Source organism: Carcharodon carcharias, chromosome 17 (genome assembly GCF_017639515.1).
Source record: "Carcharodon carcharias isolate sCarCar2 chromosome 17, sCarCar2.pri, whole genome shotgun sequence".
In the NCBI taxonomy this organism is placed as follows: Eukaryota; Metazoa; Chordata; class Chondrichthyes; order Lamniformes; family Lamnidae; genus Carcharodon; species Carcharodon carcharias.
The window spans coordinates 106752583-106769840 of record NC_054483.1 but is presented as its reverse complement, the minus strand read 5'-3'; the positions used below and the strand labels follow the sequence as shown (position 1 = coordinate 106769840).

The 17258-nt window shown below is 43.6% G+C and overlaps 1 protein-coding gene across 1 annotated transcript in view; it reads left to right on the top strand.

Annotated features, from left to right (window-relative positions):
* The window catches only part of zgc:171482 (zinc finger protein), a 477765-nt gene extending 460875 nt beyond the window's left edge, over window positions 1-16890 (top strand). Inside the window, exons 5-6 of the mRNA XM_041209321.1 lie at window positions 8925-9021; window positions 16632-16890. Of these exons, the coding sequence (XP_041065255.1) occupies window positions 8925-9021; window positions 16632-16890 (356 nt within the window). The remainder of the gene's footprint in view (window positions 1-8924; window positions 9022-16631) is intronic.
* Window positions 16891-17258: the final 368 nt, after the last annotated feature.

Here is a 17258-nt window from a genome sequence, read left to right as displayed (position 1 = left end):
CATGGGTCATGGTGGCATATTTTAAGGAGAGAGGGACATCACCTGGAGAGAGAGGATCATAAACAATATCGGCTAACATGGGGAACAGGAGGGGAAATTGGGTTCTCAACAGTTGGTGGGAATAGGATTGAGGAAACAGGAGGTGGGTCTCATAGACAAGATGAGCTCAGAGAGGGCATGAGGGGAGACAGGAGAGAAACTAGGGAAAGATGTGAGTTCGGGGCAAGAAACAGGAGGTGGGGGGGGAGCCAAGGATAGGTCCTGGGGGCACACCAGGGGTAATGGTGTGGGAGGAGAAAGCCATCGCGAGTGATTCTCTGGCTATGATTAGGTCAGAATGGAACAAGGTGAGAGCAATCCCACCCAGCTGACAACAGTGGAGCGGTGTTGGAGGAGGATGGTGTGGTCAGCCATGTCAAAGGCTGCAGACAGGTCGAGAGAGAATTAAATTAAGTTTGACCAGGTGGGCTAGTGGAAGGAGACAGAAACAGCTGATCACATGAACTTGAAAAAAAATCTTTGCTGATGGGTGTTGGCAGGATGTTATACCAACTCCCACCAGAATGTTTATTTGGTGCCTTTCATTCTATCTGGTTTGAATGAAGCCTTAACCCCACAGCTAGTTAGGCCTCAGCTGGAGTTTTGTGCCAATTCTGGCTATTGTGCTTTAGGAAGGAGAGGTTACAGAGGAGATTTCCCAGGATGGTCCGGGGCTGAGGGGCTTCACTTATGGGGAGCAGCTGGAATTGGTCTTAAATCAAAGGTGGGCGATCTCATAGAGGTCTTCAAAACTGTTCCCCTGACAGGAGGGTGAGCAGCCAGAGGACACAGATTTAACGTGATTGGTAAAAGAACTAGAGAGGTGAATGAGGAACATTTTGTTTGCACAGCGAGTTGCTGTGATCTGGATGTAAATACGTTGGAAGCAGTCCAGAGAAAATTTACCAGACAAGAACCTGGAATATCTTATGAAGAAGGTTGGACAGGCTAGGTTTGTATCTACTAGAATTTAGAGTAAGAGGCGATTTGATGGAAACATATAAGATCCTGAGGGGTCTTGACAGGGTGGATGTGGAGAGGATGTTTCCTCTTGTGGGAGAATCTAGAACTAGGAGTCACTGTTTAAAAATAAGGGGTCGCCCATTTAAAGCGGAGATGAGGCACAATTTTTTCTCCCAGAGGGTCGTAAGTCTTTGGAACTCTCTTCCTGAAAAGGCGGTGGAAGCAGTGTCTTTGAATATTTTTAAGACAGAGGTGGATTGCTTCTTGGTAAGCAAGGGGGTGATAGGTTTTCGGGGGTAGACAGATTGCAGATCTGAGGTAACTATCAGATCAGCAATGATCTTATTAAATGGTGGAGCAGGCTCGAGGGGATGAATGGCTGACTCCTGCTCCTTGTTTGTATGTATCTGGAATGCGCCTTCTGAAAGGTTGGTGCAAGAGATCCAATTGAAACTTTCAAAAGGGATTTGGATAAATACTTGGTGGGAAGAAAGTTGCAAGGGAAAGGTCGAGGGAAGCGGACCAATTGGACAGCTCTCTCACACAGGCATGATGGGCCAGATGGCCTCCTTCTATGTTTACAGATTCTATAGTTCTCCATGATTATATAAGACTTCAAGCATTGTCCTAACTTACTGATCCAATCTCTGGTCCATGTGAGTTTGTTTTTTTGTCACAATTCATTGAGTGATCCAGTGCTGTGTATCCGATATCTGACACTCATTAGCACACTCAATGTCTCATAGCAGGCATTACAGTTTAAGAGTCACACAAAGTGCAGATAGAATATATTACACCACTTCATCTCAGGGTATTAATGCCTGGGTTAAAATTACGTGTTCTAATGGTGTTGCAATAAAAATGAAGGATATTTAGTTTCTGTCAAGTAATAACATGACTGTCAGTCAGCGATTGTATACTTTTCGATCACCTGGACTTTTGAACTTGCAGCTCAAATTAAATGTTTGCTATATTCACAGATACAGCAAAGCCACCTCCAACCCTTTCTTCACCATAGGCTTGCACTGTATTATGCTATTAAGTCAGAAGGCTGACTTCTAGTCCCACTCCAGAATCTTGAGTGCATTAGGGGAAGGTGGTGGCATAGTGTTACTGTCAGTGGATTGGTGATGCTCTGGGGACCTGGGTTTGAATCCCACCATGGTAGATGGTGGAATTTGAATTCAATGAAAATCTGGAATTAAAAGTCTGATGATAACCATGTCAATTGCTGTAAAAACCCATCTGGTTCACTAATATCCTTTAGGGAAGGAAATCTGTTGTCCTACATGTGACTCCAGGCCCACAGCAATGTGGTTGACTCTCAAATGCCCTCTAAACAAGACCAATTAGTGATAGACAATAAATGCTGGCCCAGCCAGCAACACCCACATCCCATGAAGTCCAGTTCTGGACTTTTGAACATTCCTGATTTTAATCACTCCACCATTGACAGGCACCAGTGACCTTCAGGAGAGGGAGTCTGCCGTCCTTATCTGGTCTGCCCTACACTTGACTCCAGATCCACAGGAAAACTGCGTTCAGTTGTATCAAACAGCTGCAGTAAAAAAAGAACAGTGTGTTTATCTACACTACAACTGCAGCTCCTTTTCAAGGGCAATTAGGGAGGGGCAGTAAATGCTGGCCTTGACAGCAATGCCCACATCCCAGGAATGAATGAAAGCTGCCTGGATCCTGCAGTCTAAAATTCCCTCCCAAAATCTCTCTGTATCTCCACAGCAACAACTATTTGTGTTTATGTAGCAATTTTAACTAAATAAAATCGCCCAAGGCACCTCACAGGATTATTATAAAGCAAACGTTGACACAGAACCACAGAAGGAGATATTAGGAGGATGACCAAAAGCTTGGTTAATAAGTTTTAAGAGGTGTCCTAAAGGAGAAGGGAGAGGTATAGAGTCTTGTGCTGAGCTCAATCCTGTCTTCACCATGAACTTTCCAACTAAACAACATGCCCAGCAGTGGAAAAGAGAAAGAGCAGGATGTTGTTGCAGCTCACTAACTCTACCCAGTGAGCAGGAGACCCCAAATTGGATTCTCATCAGTCTGTGCGGAGTTGATTTGTCCTGAGCAGGGTGGTGGTAGCATATTGGGTTGACCTCATTGACGTTAAGCTGCAAAGGTGGGTGGAAATATTTATGTTCTTCTTTTTCTTCGACATAAATGTACCAGTCATCACAAGAACTGGTGAAACAATAATGTGGGTTCTTTATTTGAAGATAAGATGATATACGGATAATATTCACTTACAGACTGACAAAAGTCATGGGACTAGTACATCATATCCTGTCCAGCTGGTAATGATTGATAGCAGTCTAAGATAGGCTCCCTTAAAGGTATACGCACGTCTTATCACAACATCCCCCTTTTTTCTAAACTAAAGATTTACCTTTAAAGAATCAAGCTCTTTACCTGACAGCAAAACAAAATAATATTATAAAAGCAAAGAACTGCAGATGCTGGAAATCCAAAACAAAAACAGAAACAGAAATACCTGGAAAAACTCAGCAGGTCTGGCAGCATCGGTGGAGAAGAGTACAGTTGGCATTTCAAGTCCTCAGAGGACTCGAAACGTCAACTCTTTTCTTCTCCACCGATGCTGCCAGACCTGCTGAGTTTTTCCAGGTATTTCTGTTTCTGTTTGTGTTTCAAAAGAATATTATGTTTCAAAATAATATTATGTCTGATGAACTTTAACACGTAAATAAACTTAGAAGTCTCTGAAACGTATTGGCGTTTGCTTATCCAGCCACCTTTAGTTATGATGATCTTTGCTGGAGGCTGCTGTATGTTTTCGGAATGCTGGTTACGGATACTTTGTTGATGTTGCACCTTAGACCACATTCTAGTCGCAATGGGGTTACATGGTGTTTCTGGTTGAGGTATTTGCAGTGTTAGTGTTCGGGATTCTAAGGGTTAATGTGGGACTGGGGAAACAGTGCTGTCCACATTATGATGTAGGAGGAGTCACAAGGTGGTAGTAGAGTGAAGGAGTGAGTCTGGTAGAAGTTGGCACAAACGTAGCATCTTATTATTAGGGATGGGCAACCAATGCTGGTCGAGCCAGCGATGCCCACATCCCATGAACGAATAACGAAAAAAAAATGCATGAGCTGGCACCATCCACTTTGCTTACTAGGCTTGCCGGCATTGGCTATGGTGTCAATGATGGATGAATTATGCAAAGCCTGTAAACTCTGTCTACCCATTAGTATGGCTTTGTACTCGTGCCAGCTTTGCAGTACGGGTTCAATGGTTGGTCCAAGATGTGTCTTTGGAGTGCTCCCTTTGGAATAGATGCTATCACGAGCTGAGTTATTCTGTCGGCTAGTTCTGCTGCCGTGATGTCACATTGACACCCCTTGCCTCTGGATCTACTTATGAATTGGTCAGTGGTCTCTGTTGCTTGTCTAAAAGACATGAATTCCAGATGGTGTATTCTGAAGTTGAGCTTCACTCATAATTGATCTTTTGGGTGTTGACCATATTTTTTCTGGAATTTTAAGATGGCTGTTTGATAGACCTGATGTGTTCAGCCTGTGAAGGCCTTCATTGCCTATAGAAATTTTGATTTTAATGGCTTTAATAGCTGGTTCTGGAATATTGTGTTTGTGATGACTGTGACTTTAAGGTCAATGCAACTGAGTAGAGGGTCACGTGATTTGTTCAACCAATGTGTGACTAGCGTGGAGGACTAAATTCTAGGGAGGGGCTTCCTCGGAAAAATGGCTGTAAGCGGGGTTGGCTAGATACAAGCAGCCACGGAAGCTCGTGTAAATAAAGTTCATGTTGTTTGACTAAGAAGCCTCCCAGAGCGTGTTTCTACAGTGGTCCAGTAAACATAGCCTGACGTGTTGTCAGAACAGGGTAAATTCAGGTCGGAGATCTGTTGCTTTCCAATTGAGTGTTGGAAATTTTGCGGTCATCATTTAGCTTTTTGAAGGATCTTTAATACTCTTTGACAGCTATTCAAGTTTTCTCCAGCTCGTTTAGAGTTAATTTAGCTCTGAGTGCACTACCTTTAGTGGCCAATACCTTAGCTGGGAATAGGTTCCTACTTGACTGCAATAGTGATGCTGTTGAGCTCTTTCTGAATTTCCAGCTTTTAGCACTAAGCTTCGCCCACAAAACAGCGATTTGGGTGGGAAAATGGCTGAAGGCTTCAAAAATGAAAGCAAACATGATAAAAAGCTTTATTTTTTACAGGCTTCTTCTAGCTGGTAGGAGCCGATTCCCTTTCTTCCCAGGCCAGTCTGCACTATTTAGCTTCAGCAGTAATGAATTCTACTGAGTGTGGAGTTCAACTTGGGGTGAAACCACCTGCAGTCTGCTATTTAATTGCTGATCCTGCTTAAACTTTGCAGCAGATAAGCTTTTATTAACTAAGCCCCCTCAATTTCAAAAAATCTAACTGGATTCCGATGCTTGCTGGCTGGAGCAAGGGGCAATCCCAGAAAGAAGGTACCATGTGTAGGATCCCTTGTGACGGACTGGAGGGGGTTAATTTACACAGCACTAATTTCTCCTCTCGCCGCCCATCCATTAACAGAAAGATATTTTGATTTGCTTCCCTCTTTATAAATGGTGGCATATTTCCCAACCCCTCGGATTTGTTGCGATCCAGTTTTCTATTGATAACCCCACAGCAAACTCGAGATAGGATGAACTCAAAGGGTTTGGTTATTTGCACACGCTCAAAACACAAACAGGGGACTCACAGCATCCCGGCCACACTCAGACAATAAAGAGAGGGATAGAGTAAAGAAGGTTTTACAGTACAAAGACCACAGAGAAAATAAATATTGTTTCACGTGAGCTCCAGAGTCCAGAATCAAAATCCAATGAGGTATTCCTTCACAGAGGTCGGCGGGTTGAAAACCGATGCTGGATAATTCACTTTTCCGGTGGTGTTGACTTCACGTGATGAGATAGGCAAGCAGAGAAGAATCAGTCTTGTAGGCAGTGGTACAGAAATTCCAGCTGAAGAACAAGGGGGTATGGCATTGGTAGTGCCTCCAATGGGCACAGGGGATCCCCAAAGGAGCTCCCACTCCTCCCTCCCAACTTTTCCTGACACCAGCCCTTGCAGTAAGTCTGCCCAGCTATCCACCTAGCGTGGGCCTCCCCCAATCAGGGGTGATATAGCAGCAGGGGCAGGATGAGGTACTTGAGTGGCCAAGGACAGATGGGCTGCCTGGCACCTCCTTTGGCCCCTGTAAAATGGGAGACAGGTTGGGGCAGATGGATAGGCAGTGGTCAGATCATGTGCTGCATTTTTTGAGCTCCCCCGCCTTCAAACCTACAGGTGGGCGTGGGGTTGTCATAAAATTTCGCCCATAGAATTTGGCTCAAGTATAATGATAGACCAGGTGGAATAGCCAACACTCAATGCCAAAATTCATGTCAGCTGTGACCATCTAGAAGAGATACTGTTTATGAACTGATGCAAACTGTTGGAGATAATTGATCAGATTTTTTCTTCCAAAACCATAGAAAAGTTACAGTGCAGAGAGAGGCCATTCAGCCCATCATGTCTGCACTAGCCAAAAAGAGAAAAAAACAAACTACCCGCTCATTTTAATCCCACTTTCTAGCACCTGGTCCGTAGCCTTGCAGTTTACACCATAGGTGCAGATCCAGGTACCTTTTAAATGAATTGAGCGTTTCAGCCTCAACCATCAACCTAGGTGGTGAATTCCAGACGCCCACCAGCCTCTGGGTGAAAAAGCTTTTCCTCATGTCCCCTCTAATCCTTTTACCAATCACCTTAACTCTATGCCCCCTGGTAATTGGCCCCTCAGCTAGGGGAAACAAGTCTTTCCTGTCCACCCTATCTAGGCCCCCCATAATTTTGGACACCTCAATTAAGTCACCCCCTCAGCCTCCTCTGTTCTAAGGAAACCAATCCTAGCCTATCTAATCTCTCCTCAAAGCTGCAATTTTCCAACCCTGGCAACATTCTTGTAAATCTCTGCACTCTCTCCAGACCAATTAAGTCCTTCCAACTTGATGCCTTGTAAGTGATTCAGTGTCTATATGCAGCTGTGTGATTAAAACAGAATTAGTCCTTCAATGCATCGGATGCCGACTAGCAGCCCGTTATGAAACAGCGAGTATCCCATAATCAGGAAGTTGCAACTTATTGTTCACTCATGATTGGTGAAGATGAAGAAGGAACTTTTACTCACTTAATCTCATCCTTCCAGAATCCAAACCAATTCTCTCCAATGAAAGTATCTCACCGCTGCCTAACTGAATCCCGTTTCCTGGTCTTGAGCCACATTCCGAGCAGCCAGTCCCACTTATAAAATCACAGGGCATTTCACAGACTTAGTAAGAATATTTTTCACTATCACAAGTTTATAAGATCTTCAACCCTTTCATAAATGTGAGAAACAGATTACATAGAGTTTTGCAACACGGAAACTGGTCCATGCTGATGTTTATGTTTGTGACTAACGACCTCCTACTTTACTTCATTTCACCCTATCTATATAACCTATTCTTTTCTCCTTCATATTTTTATCGTTTTCCCTTCAATGCATCTGTCATTCTACTCAACCACTCCTTGTGATAGCAAGCTGCACATCCTAACTATTCTCTCAGTACAGAAGTTTCTGCTAAGTTCCTTACTGGATATTTTATATTTATCACCTCTAGTTCTGGTCTCCCCCAGAAGAGGAAGCAGCTTCTCTTTGTCCACTCAATCAAAACCCCTTCCTAATTTTGGAGATCTTGATCAGGTCACCAGAGAAAAAGACCAAGTCTGTCCTAACTTTTCTAATTGGTCTAACCTCTCAGTTCTGATATCATTCTTATAAACCTCTTCTCCAGTACCTCTACACCCACTTTTTATAATATGGAGACCAGAACAATACAGCGAGGTCTAACCATGGCGCTATATAAATTTAACATAACTTATTTGCTTTTTGAATTTTAACCCCTTCTTTGTTTACACTTTTTATGGCTCAGTTAAGGACACCTCAAACCCAAGTTCAGTTGTGTAGGATTTGCAGAATCCAAAACAAAGCATAAATTCATCACTAACCCCAACAATAATAGCTATAAAGCGACGAAAATATGAGGTCATTTGAATATTTCTGGTGGAAAGCATTTACAACCTTGGCTTGATTTTTAAGAGCCTGCCCTCCCGGTTTGTGGTTGAGGGCACATTGAACCCTCGAGCCCCAGCGAGTTGGGAGTGGGCGGATGGTGTGGGGGTGATGGGGGTGACCATTCCGGAATGGAGCAGAGGCTTACTCTCGGGGAGAGTGAGAAAAGAAAGTAAAACATGTTGTGACTGAACTGTTCTTTCATTGGGTGCTGCAGTAGCATAAGTTATATTGATCTTGAACTAAGTAAATCTCCCAGGGTGTTCCATGAAGAGAAACAGATATTAAGCAACAATACGTTAAAGGAACTGTTGGAAATAGTATGAAGTGGTGGAAGAATCCACTGTCTGATTGCCAATCTGGCATGTGTGCATCTTCATACTCTTCCCTAGGAGAACACTGCATAGTAATGGAAGGATTTCTAGGCTGATAAACAGTCCTTAACAATCAATATACATCCATATGTTCCCACAATCTGCATGAGGAGGCAGGAGATCACACTTATCCACCAGATGCAGGTATCTCAGTGGATGGTAATCTGCAATTCAGAGTCTTGACCTAGTGGGACTGTCCAGAGTGGGGTTTGAACCCTCCATCTTCTGGTTTAACAGGTGGGGAAATGATGCCCAGAGCCACACGCTCACTCCAATTTTCAAGGAGCTGAGAATGGCAGAGAGGTGTAAAGAGAGGGGAGACGACTGAACTTCAGCCAATCCTGGCATTCAGGTATAAACCCAATTCAGCAAGGTGAGAGGCTCAATTTTCTTTTTCTCTCTTCTCCTTCTACAGCTTTGAAAAGCAGCTACACCTGCAACATCTGTAATGTGATCCTCAACTCAGTGGAACAGTTTCATGCTCACCTACAGGGCTCCAAGCACCAGAGCAAGTAAGAAAAAAGTTTTTAAACAACTTGTCAGTGAGATGGGGAACATAGCCTGTACTAATAATAGTCCAAAATAACAGTTACTCAAGAGTGAGTTACAGTCTGGAATCTAGTCGAAGGGTTCAGGGTGGTTTATATATAGAATAATAGATATCCAGGAGTGAGTGAACAGCTGGAATCTAATCGAGGGGTCTGGTGGGGGCGGTGCAGGGAATGCTTTATATATGGAATAAGATACCCAGGAGTGAGAAACAACCTAGAATCTAACCTAGGAGTTCAGGAGGGTTTATATATAGAATAATAGATACCATGGAGAAAGTTACAGACTGGAATCTATTCGAGGGATTCAGGTGGTTGATATCAAGAATAACAGACACCCATAGAACATAGAAACACTGAAAATAGGAGCAGGAGTAGGTCATTTGGCCCCTCAATCCTGTTCTACCATTCAATATGATTATGGCTGATGCTCTACCTCAACACCATACTCCTGCACTCTCCCCATATCTCTTGATGCCTTTAGAGTCTAGAAATCTGTTTCCTTCTTAAATATATTCAGTGACTTGGCCTCCACATCCCTCTGTGGTAGAGAATTCCACAGGTTCACCAGTCTCTGAGTGAAGAGATTTCTCCTCATCTCAGTCCTAAATGTCCTACCCCATATCCTGAAACTGTGACCCCTTGTTTTAGACCCCCCAGCCAGAGGAAACATCATCCCTGCATCCAATCTGTCCAGCCCTGTGAGAATTTTATATGTTACAATGAGATCCCCTCTCGTTCTCAGAATGCAGGCCTAGTTTACCCAATCTCTCCTTGTACGACAATCCTGCCATCCCAGGAATCAGTCTGGTGAACCTTTGCTGCACTCCCTCTATAGCAAGTATATCCTTTCTTGGGTAAGGACATCAAAACTGCACACAGTACTCCAGGTGTGGTCTCACCAAGGCCCTGTACAGCTGCAGTAAGACATCTTTGCTCCTATACTCAAGTCGTCTTGCAATGAAGGCCAACATACCATTTGCCTCCATTACTGCTTGCTGCACCTACATGCTGGCTTTCAGTGATTGGTGTACAAGGACACCCAGGTCCCTTTGTACATCAACATTTCTCAATCTATCACCATTTAAATAAAACACTGCCATTCTGATTTTCCTACAAAGTGGATGACTTCACACTTATCCACGTTATACTGCATCTGCCATGCATTTGCTCACTCACTCGATCTGTCTCAATCACCTTGAAGCCTCTTAACGTCCTCCTCACCACTCACATTCCCACCTAGTTTTGTGTTGTGTTGGAAATATTACATTTGGTTCCTTCATCCAAATCATTGACATATATTGTGAATAGCTGGGGCCCAAGCACAGATCCCTGTGGTACCCCAATAGTTACTACCCGCCATTCTGAACAATACCCATTTGTTCCTACTCTGTTTCCTGTCTGTTAACCAATTCTCAATCCATGCCAAGATATTACCCCCAATCTCATGTGATTTAATTTTACACACTAGCTTCTTATGTGGGACTATATCAAAAGCTTTCTAAAAATCCAAAAACACCACATCCACTGGTTCTCCCTTATCTATCCTGCTAGACACGTCCCCAAAAAACTCCAGAAGTTTTGTCAAAAATGATTACCCTTTCATAAATCCATGACTTTGTCTAATCCTGTTGATATATTAGACCTGGGAGTGAGTTACAGGTGGAATCTAATCAAGGAGTTCAGGGATATTTATATATAGAAAGACAGAGATCTGGAATTAAGCTACAGGCTGGAATCTAAATGTAGGGTTCGGATGGTTTATATATAGAATAACAGATACCCAGGAGTGAGTTACAGACTGGAATCATTGGTTCAGGTGGTTTATATACAGTGTTATGATGTGGCAGATGATGTGTGCCAGAGAGATCAAATCCACGAGGGAAACTTGATCCTGCTACCACAATGGTTTTGAAATTTGAATTTGTATTTAGTTCGAGATGTGTGCATTGAATTCAGAAGTAATAAGTCCACCAAGACCTTCAGAGATTTTTAAAGAACTAAACTAAAAAATGTATTAACAGAAGAAAAGATGTCAAACACATACATATAATTCCAGTTACTTAATACTATAGTAAATACTAAACTTCCTACCTAACCTGACTCCCAAATGCTCCCTTGTAAGGCAACAGTCAAAAAGTAGGTTTTACATTTACAAAACCAGGCCAGCGCAATTATCACCTTTAAGGACCGGATGCAGCAAACTTGCAGACATCGCTGGAAGTGTTTCTGAGGCTGTTTTGCAAACTTCTGCGAGATGTCACAGGGCCCTCTCAACGTAGCCTTTCATTCCGCCTTATACAAGTTTTCTTTCTTTTCAATCTGTAAATTCCATTGTCCCAATTGAAAATGTACTTTCCCATAATATAAATCTTTTCATGGTGCTAATATTGTCAGTAACCTTTGGGAAAAATAAACACACTGCTTGGCCCAGCTTCTCTGGCCAGGTGCAAATATCCTAACATCTCTTTGAAATTCAAACTTCCCTGATTTATCTAAAAATGCAAATTCTCCTTGCCTTACATTCTAAGACTTCAGCCATGTTTACGTATTTAGCATTTCAAACCTAGCTTTCTTTTGATGAATCAAAGCCTCCAGACCAGCTGTCTCCAATGCAATTAAAACACCACACACACACAACTATCCAAACCACACTATTAACCTACTTTTACAACAAATCACAATAATATTATAAGAATTATACTTTTGTGACAATAGAATAACAAATACCCGGCAATGAGTTACAGGCTAAAATTTAATTGAAGGAGTTAGATGATTTACCTGTAGAATAACAGATATCCAGGAGTGAGTTACAGGCTGGAATCTAATCAAGGGGTTCAGGAGGTTGTTACAATCTGGTTAGGGACCAGTAACATTTTGTTTAAAAGTAGACAAAGTTTAAAATCCATGTTAGCCACTAGAAAAATAAAGCTACAAGATTTCTTGGTTTTAAACAAACAAAATTAACTTTATTGTATAAAATCAGTAAAAAGTAAAACAATCTAAAATATCTATCTCATACTCTAAAATTCATAATTAACATGAGTTAAATGTGAATTAACAGGCAAACTGTGGTTGAATACATCACACTACAAATTAAATGGTAGCTGTAACCAAGTCAGATCTCAGATTTCTCAGCAACCTACCCAGATGCCAGTGACCATTGTGTGTCACAAAATCTCCTTTAAAACTGTTTCCCTCACCTGGGATTTCAATGTTTTGCTTTTAAGATCTAGCCTTTGAAGTCCTTGAAAACTACTCCTACTTGGACTGCCACAACGACTGCTCATCTCCCAATGGTTCAATCTCTTCTCTTGAGATTTTGTTCCACGAGATGCACAAAGCTGCACTCCCATCTCTTCAAACTTCCAACTCTTTTGCTGACCGCTAGCTTCACTAAGCTGGCACAGCCCCTGTGTTTCTCTGAACTCCAGCCTCCCAGCTGTACTGAGCTATAAATGGCCCCCAAGGCTTCACTGAGCCCTAGCTGTCTCCAGCACAGAACCAGTGACCTTCAGTCAGCTTCGTAACTCCTCATGACTTATCCTGAGCCCTAACTAAATGGCTCCCAGGCTTCTTTTGAGCTGCAAACCACACAAGGTCCAAACTGCAACCCTCAGCTACACCGAATGGCTTTTCTGAGCCCTAACTGCCCGGAGCTTGCTAACAGCAGAACCTTTTCTGTATAGCTTATTCCCATGTTGCAGAACACTCAGCTAAATTGAAACCAGAGGACCCTCTTAAGCTCCACCCATGTCCATGATGACATAGCATTTCAGGGTTCATTGAATGCTTTTAAACTAATTTAGCTCTAACTCCCAAAACAAAACATCTCTCTGGACTGCACCTCTTTATAAAGCAGTGTAGACATCACATCTCCAGGTCCCCAGCTAAGTAAGCCCACTTGTTATTTTTAGATCTTACCTTTCTGTTAACTCCTTAAGTCAACAAGGCCCCAACCTTTTAAGTGTAATAGACTCTAAGGTGCTTTAGTTGCATTTATCCCATTTTCTAAGATTTAATCTTTCCAAAACTAAACATTACCTCTAAAATATTAACATGAACCATGAATTAGATATTCATCACATGCTTTATATATAGAATAAAAAATAGCCTGGAATGAGTTACAGGCTTAAATTTCATTGTGGGGTTTGGATGATTTACACATAGATTAACAGGTATCTGGGAATAAGTTACAGACTGGGATCTAATCATAGCATTTGGATGGTATATATTGTGCTGAAGGGCATTTCACCTTTGGTAAGCTGCCAGCGCTTGGCCCAATCTGAGCCTGGAGTTCCCCATTAACAAGTAACAGGAGCTGCTAATTCGGATTGTCGCTCCGAAAAACGAATCCTTCACCTGCTGCCTGCTTACCATTTTTTGCTCTTGTATATCTTTCTGCTTGACAATGGAGGAAATATCTTGAACAGCAAGTGCTGCTTGGACAATTCGTACCTTTTTAAGTAGATTGGTAGCTTTCACCTCATGACCTAATTGATCAATTTAGCCCAGTTTCTTGTAGTTGAATCAATGATCCTTGATTGCTGTGGATTTTATTCCAGGCAGCCGTGTAACCAGGGTCAAGACGATAAGGAAAAAAGCAATCATGGTCCACGGCTTTAAAAATATATATATATACATTTTTAACGATAGAAATTGATCACTGTTTCATGTTGTCCCTTGGACGTGCTTGGCCTAATTCACTGCGTTTGGTAAAATACCTGTTAAGTGTTTCTTCAGTGGTGCCTCACTTAGTGGCAATCGATTGGTTGTGTACTTTATCCTCGGGTGATGATCATAGTTACAAGTCATTTAGTTAATATTGAGTTTTGGAGAACTCTATCCCCTGGAGGGTAATTATTGTGTCTTTGATCAGCCCATTTTAAACATAGTTGGAATAGTTGTTATTGGAACATATCCCACTTAGGCCTGTTGCTGTTGGCTCGTAAACATCCTGAGTCTGCCCTCAAGGTTCACACAGGATACCAACAATAATTTTCATTTATATAGCGCTTTTTACATAGCAAACATCTCAAGACGCTTAGCAAGAGTATTATCAATAAAATTTTGACACCGAGCCACAGAAGGAGATATCAAGGCTGATGACCAAAAGCTTGGTCAAAGTGGGGGAAGCAAGCGAGGTAGAAGGTGGAGAGATGTAGGGAATTAGGATCGAGGCAGCTGAAGGGCCACCAATGGTGGAGCAATTAAAATCTGGGGTGTGCAAGATGCCAAAATTGTTGCAGCACCAAATTCTTAGAGGATTGCAGAAGTGAAGAGATTACAGAGATTGGGAGGGGAGAAGTCACAGAGGAAATTGAAAACCAGGTTCAGGAATTTAAAATTGAAACTTTGACAGACTGGGAGTCAATATAGTCAGTGTCCAGTGGGATGATAAATGCAAGGGAGCGAGTTCTGATATGGGCAGAGTTCTGAATGGGCATCTGTTTTTGTAGGCTTTAGGATGAGAAGCAGTGGCCAGGAGGACATTGGAATAGTCAAGTGTAGTAATAACGAATACACATGAGGGTTTAAAATGTGCTAAGGCAGGGTGAGAGTCAGGTAATGTTTGAGTTAGTGATGGAGCGGTTACATGGTTGGATGCTTATCCCTGTTTCAAAAACAATTCTAACATTGCAAACTGTCTGGTTTAGCTTTCGACAGTTGCCATGGAGAGGGATGGAAATGGCAGTCAAGGAACGTGTTTGTGGTGGGGACCAAAGACAAATGATCTTTATCTTCTCAATATTTAGTTGGAGGAAAGTTTGGATCATCCAATACTGGATGCCAGACAAGCAACATGACTAATCAGCAACAATGGAGGAGTCAAGAGAAGTGATGTTGAGAGATAGCTGAGTGCTGTCAATGTACACGTGAAACCTGCTGAGTGTCGCCAGTGTACATGTGAAACCTGATGATGTACGTTCAGGTGATGTCACTGAGGAGCAGCATGTAGATGAGAGAGAATAGAAAGATTATCAATTATGGCTCAGTAATTGCAGTCACCTTGCCCGCTCTCTTCACTCCTATCAGTGGAGAGTGCCAGCCTTGGTTCAGTGGTTAGTACTCTTGCTTTGGAGTCAGAAGGTGGTGGGTACAAGTGCTACTCTGGGGGCTTGAGCACAGAATCCTGGCTGCCATTTCAGTGCGGCACTGATCATGCTCACTGTTTAAATGCCCTGGTGACGTTGCTCATGTCAGTGCCCTGGAGAATAATCTTCAATTCCTGGATAATCCTGAAAAATGTGGCAATGCCAGTGCCCACTGAAGTGGGCATAAAAGATCACGTGAGAATGATTATAAGGAGCAGGGGAGTTTGCCCCGGTGTCCTGTCTGATATTTATCCCACAATCATTAAAACAAATTATTTGATCATGTTGCTGTATATGGGGGTCTTGCTGCGCACAAATTGGCTTCCGTGTTTCCCAACAGTGACTACAAAAATACTTCCTTGGTTTTGAAACGCTTTGAGACGTTCTAAGGCTGTGAAAGGAGCTGTATGAAGTCCTTTCTCTATTGCTTCACAAACCTCCAGTGTAAATCTCTCCCACACACCGGCCGGAATTTTCCAGCCCCTCACGCCGACGGGGTCTTCCGGTCCCTCCGATGTGATTGGAGATTTCAGTGGCTCTCTGGCCCAGCCGTGGGGGGAACCTGCTGCCGGTGGGGGGGAGACACGGTGGGGTGAGGCTGGAAAATTCCGGCCAACATTGGATGCTTGAAGTCCGTTTGCTTAATCATTATATTGAAGGCACAGGCTAAATTTTACATGAGTGTGTTTTCGGCAGGGAGGGAGGGGCATGTAAAATAGGTTAGGTAGATAGCCCACCCCCTGCCCACCCACCCCCAAGCTGACCACCATAATATGCTAGGCGGACACTGAAATCAGCTGCCCCCCCCACCGTATGTAAGTAAATAATAATGGTCTATGAGGATTGTTAGCAAGCCTATTGACCTGGATAAAATGCTGTCCTGGCCATGGTACAATGGGCATGGGCAGTCCTTTATTTATGACCTACCTATGGAAAAAAAGGTGGGAAGGAAGTGGGGAAATTCTTTCAGGGGGTGCCCTCTGTGCATGTGGAGGCGCCCCCACTGAAGATGTCATCATGCCCTTCCCCCTTCCTTCTGCACCACCTGCCCTCAAAAACCCATTTCGCCTTTCCCCCCCCTCCACTCCAGTGTCCAGGATCCCTCCCCGCCCTAAAACCCTGGGACTTACCTTTCTAGGCAGCCATTCATCTTCCTCATGGGCCTGCTTGAAGCCCTGGTAGCGCCCACTGGGTGAGCTCTGCTGTTGCCAGGACTGTTGGAGCCGCCGGCCGATCAGCTCCCCGAGGGCAGGACTTCCCTCCCGCTGAGGGGGGTGTAAGCCCCTCTCTCAGCCTCGTTTGGCCCACCCCCCAGCCTGTTATGGCTGTCGAGCGGGATTCTTCCGGGCTTGTCAGCTTCCGGCCAACTTTCCTTCCGGGGCGGGAGCAGTTTGCCTCCCCCACCCCCACACATCCCCCCCCACCACCGTAAAACGCAGCCCCACATCTCTTTCTCTCCCTCCTTCCGTCATGCCCCAGAGCTCGGTACAAAGCTGTGAGGCCTATTGTCTTGCAGATGGTTCATCTCTCACCTCTGGAAGTGTTGTTAGAAGAGAAAGTTTGTCGCCAGCTCCAGAAGCATCAGCGGTTGAGCTCAGTTCCACAGAGGAAGTCACTTGGTTCGTTGTGGGAAAGGAATTATGAGCTGGTCAACATTGCATCTTCAACCAGCACCAAGAAAACAACCAGGCTCACCGGTTATTCAACTCGCTGTTGTATAGAGGATCTTACTGTGTAAAAGTGCTGACACATTCAATCTGAACAACACTGAGTGTGCTTGGAAGTTACTAATTGTACGTTACATAGGTTGGAGCACACTGGGGTTGCCAACCCTCGAGGATTGGCCTGGCGTTTCCGGGGCTGAGCATTAGTCTCCAAGACGTTGCTGTGAGCAAAAACCGAGGAATTAAAATCACAGGGACGTGAAAAAAAAAATGGTTTTTCTTTAATTTTCTTTCAGTGCTTCCAGGGTCATAGGGCAGAATTTTCCCACAATGAAACTAAGTGCGGTGGGTGGCGGGGGGGGGTGCAGTTTCAGCAGCGCCCGGCCCGCTGTCCGTAATGGTGACAACTCATGGCCCATCCTGCGCATCAATTACTGAGAGG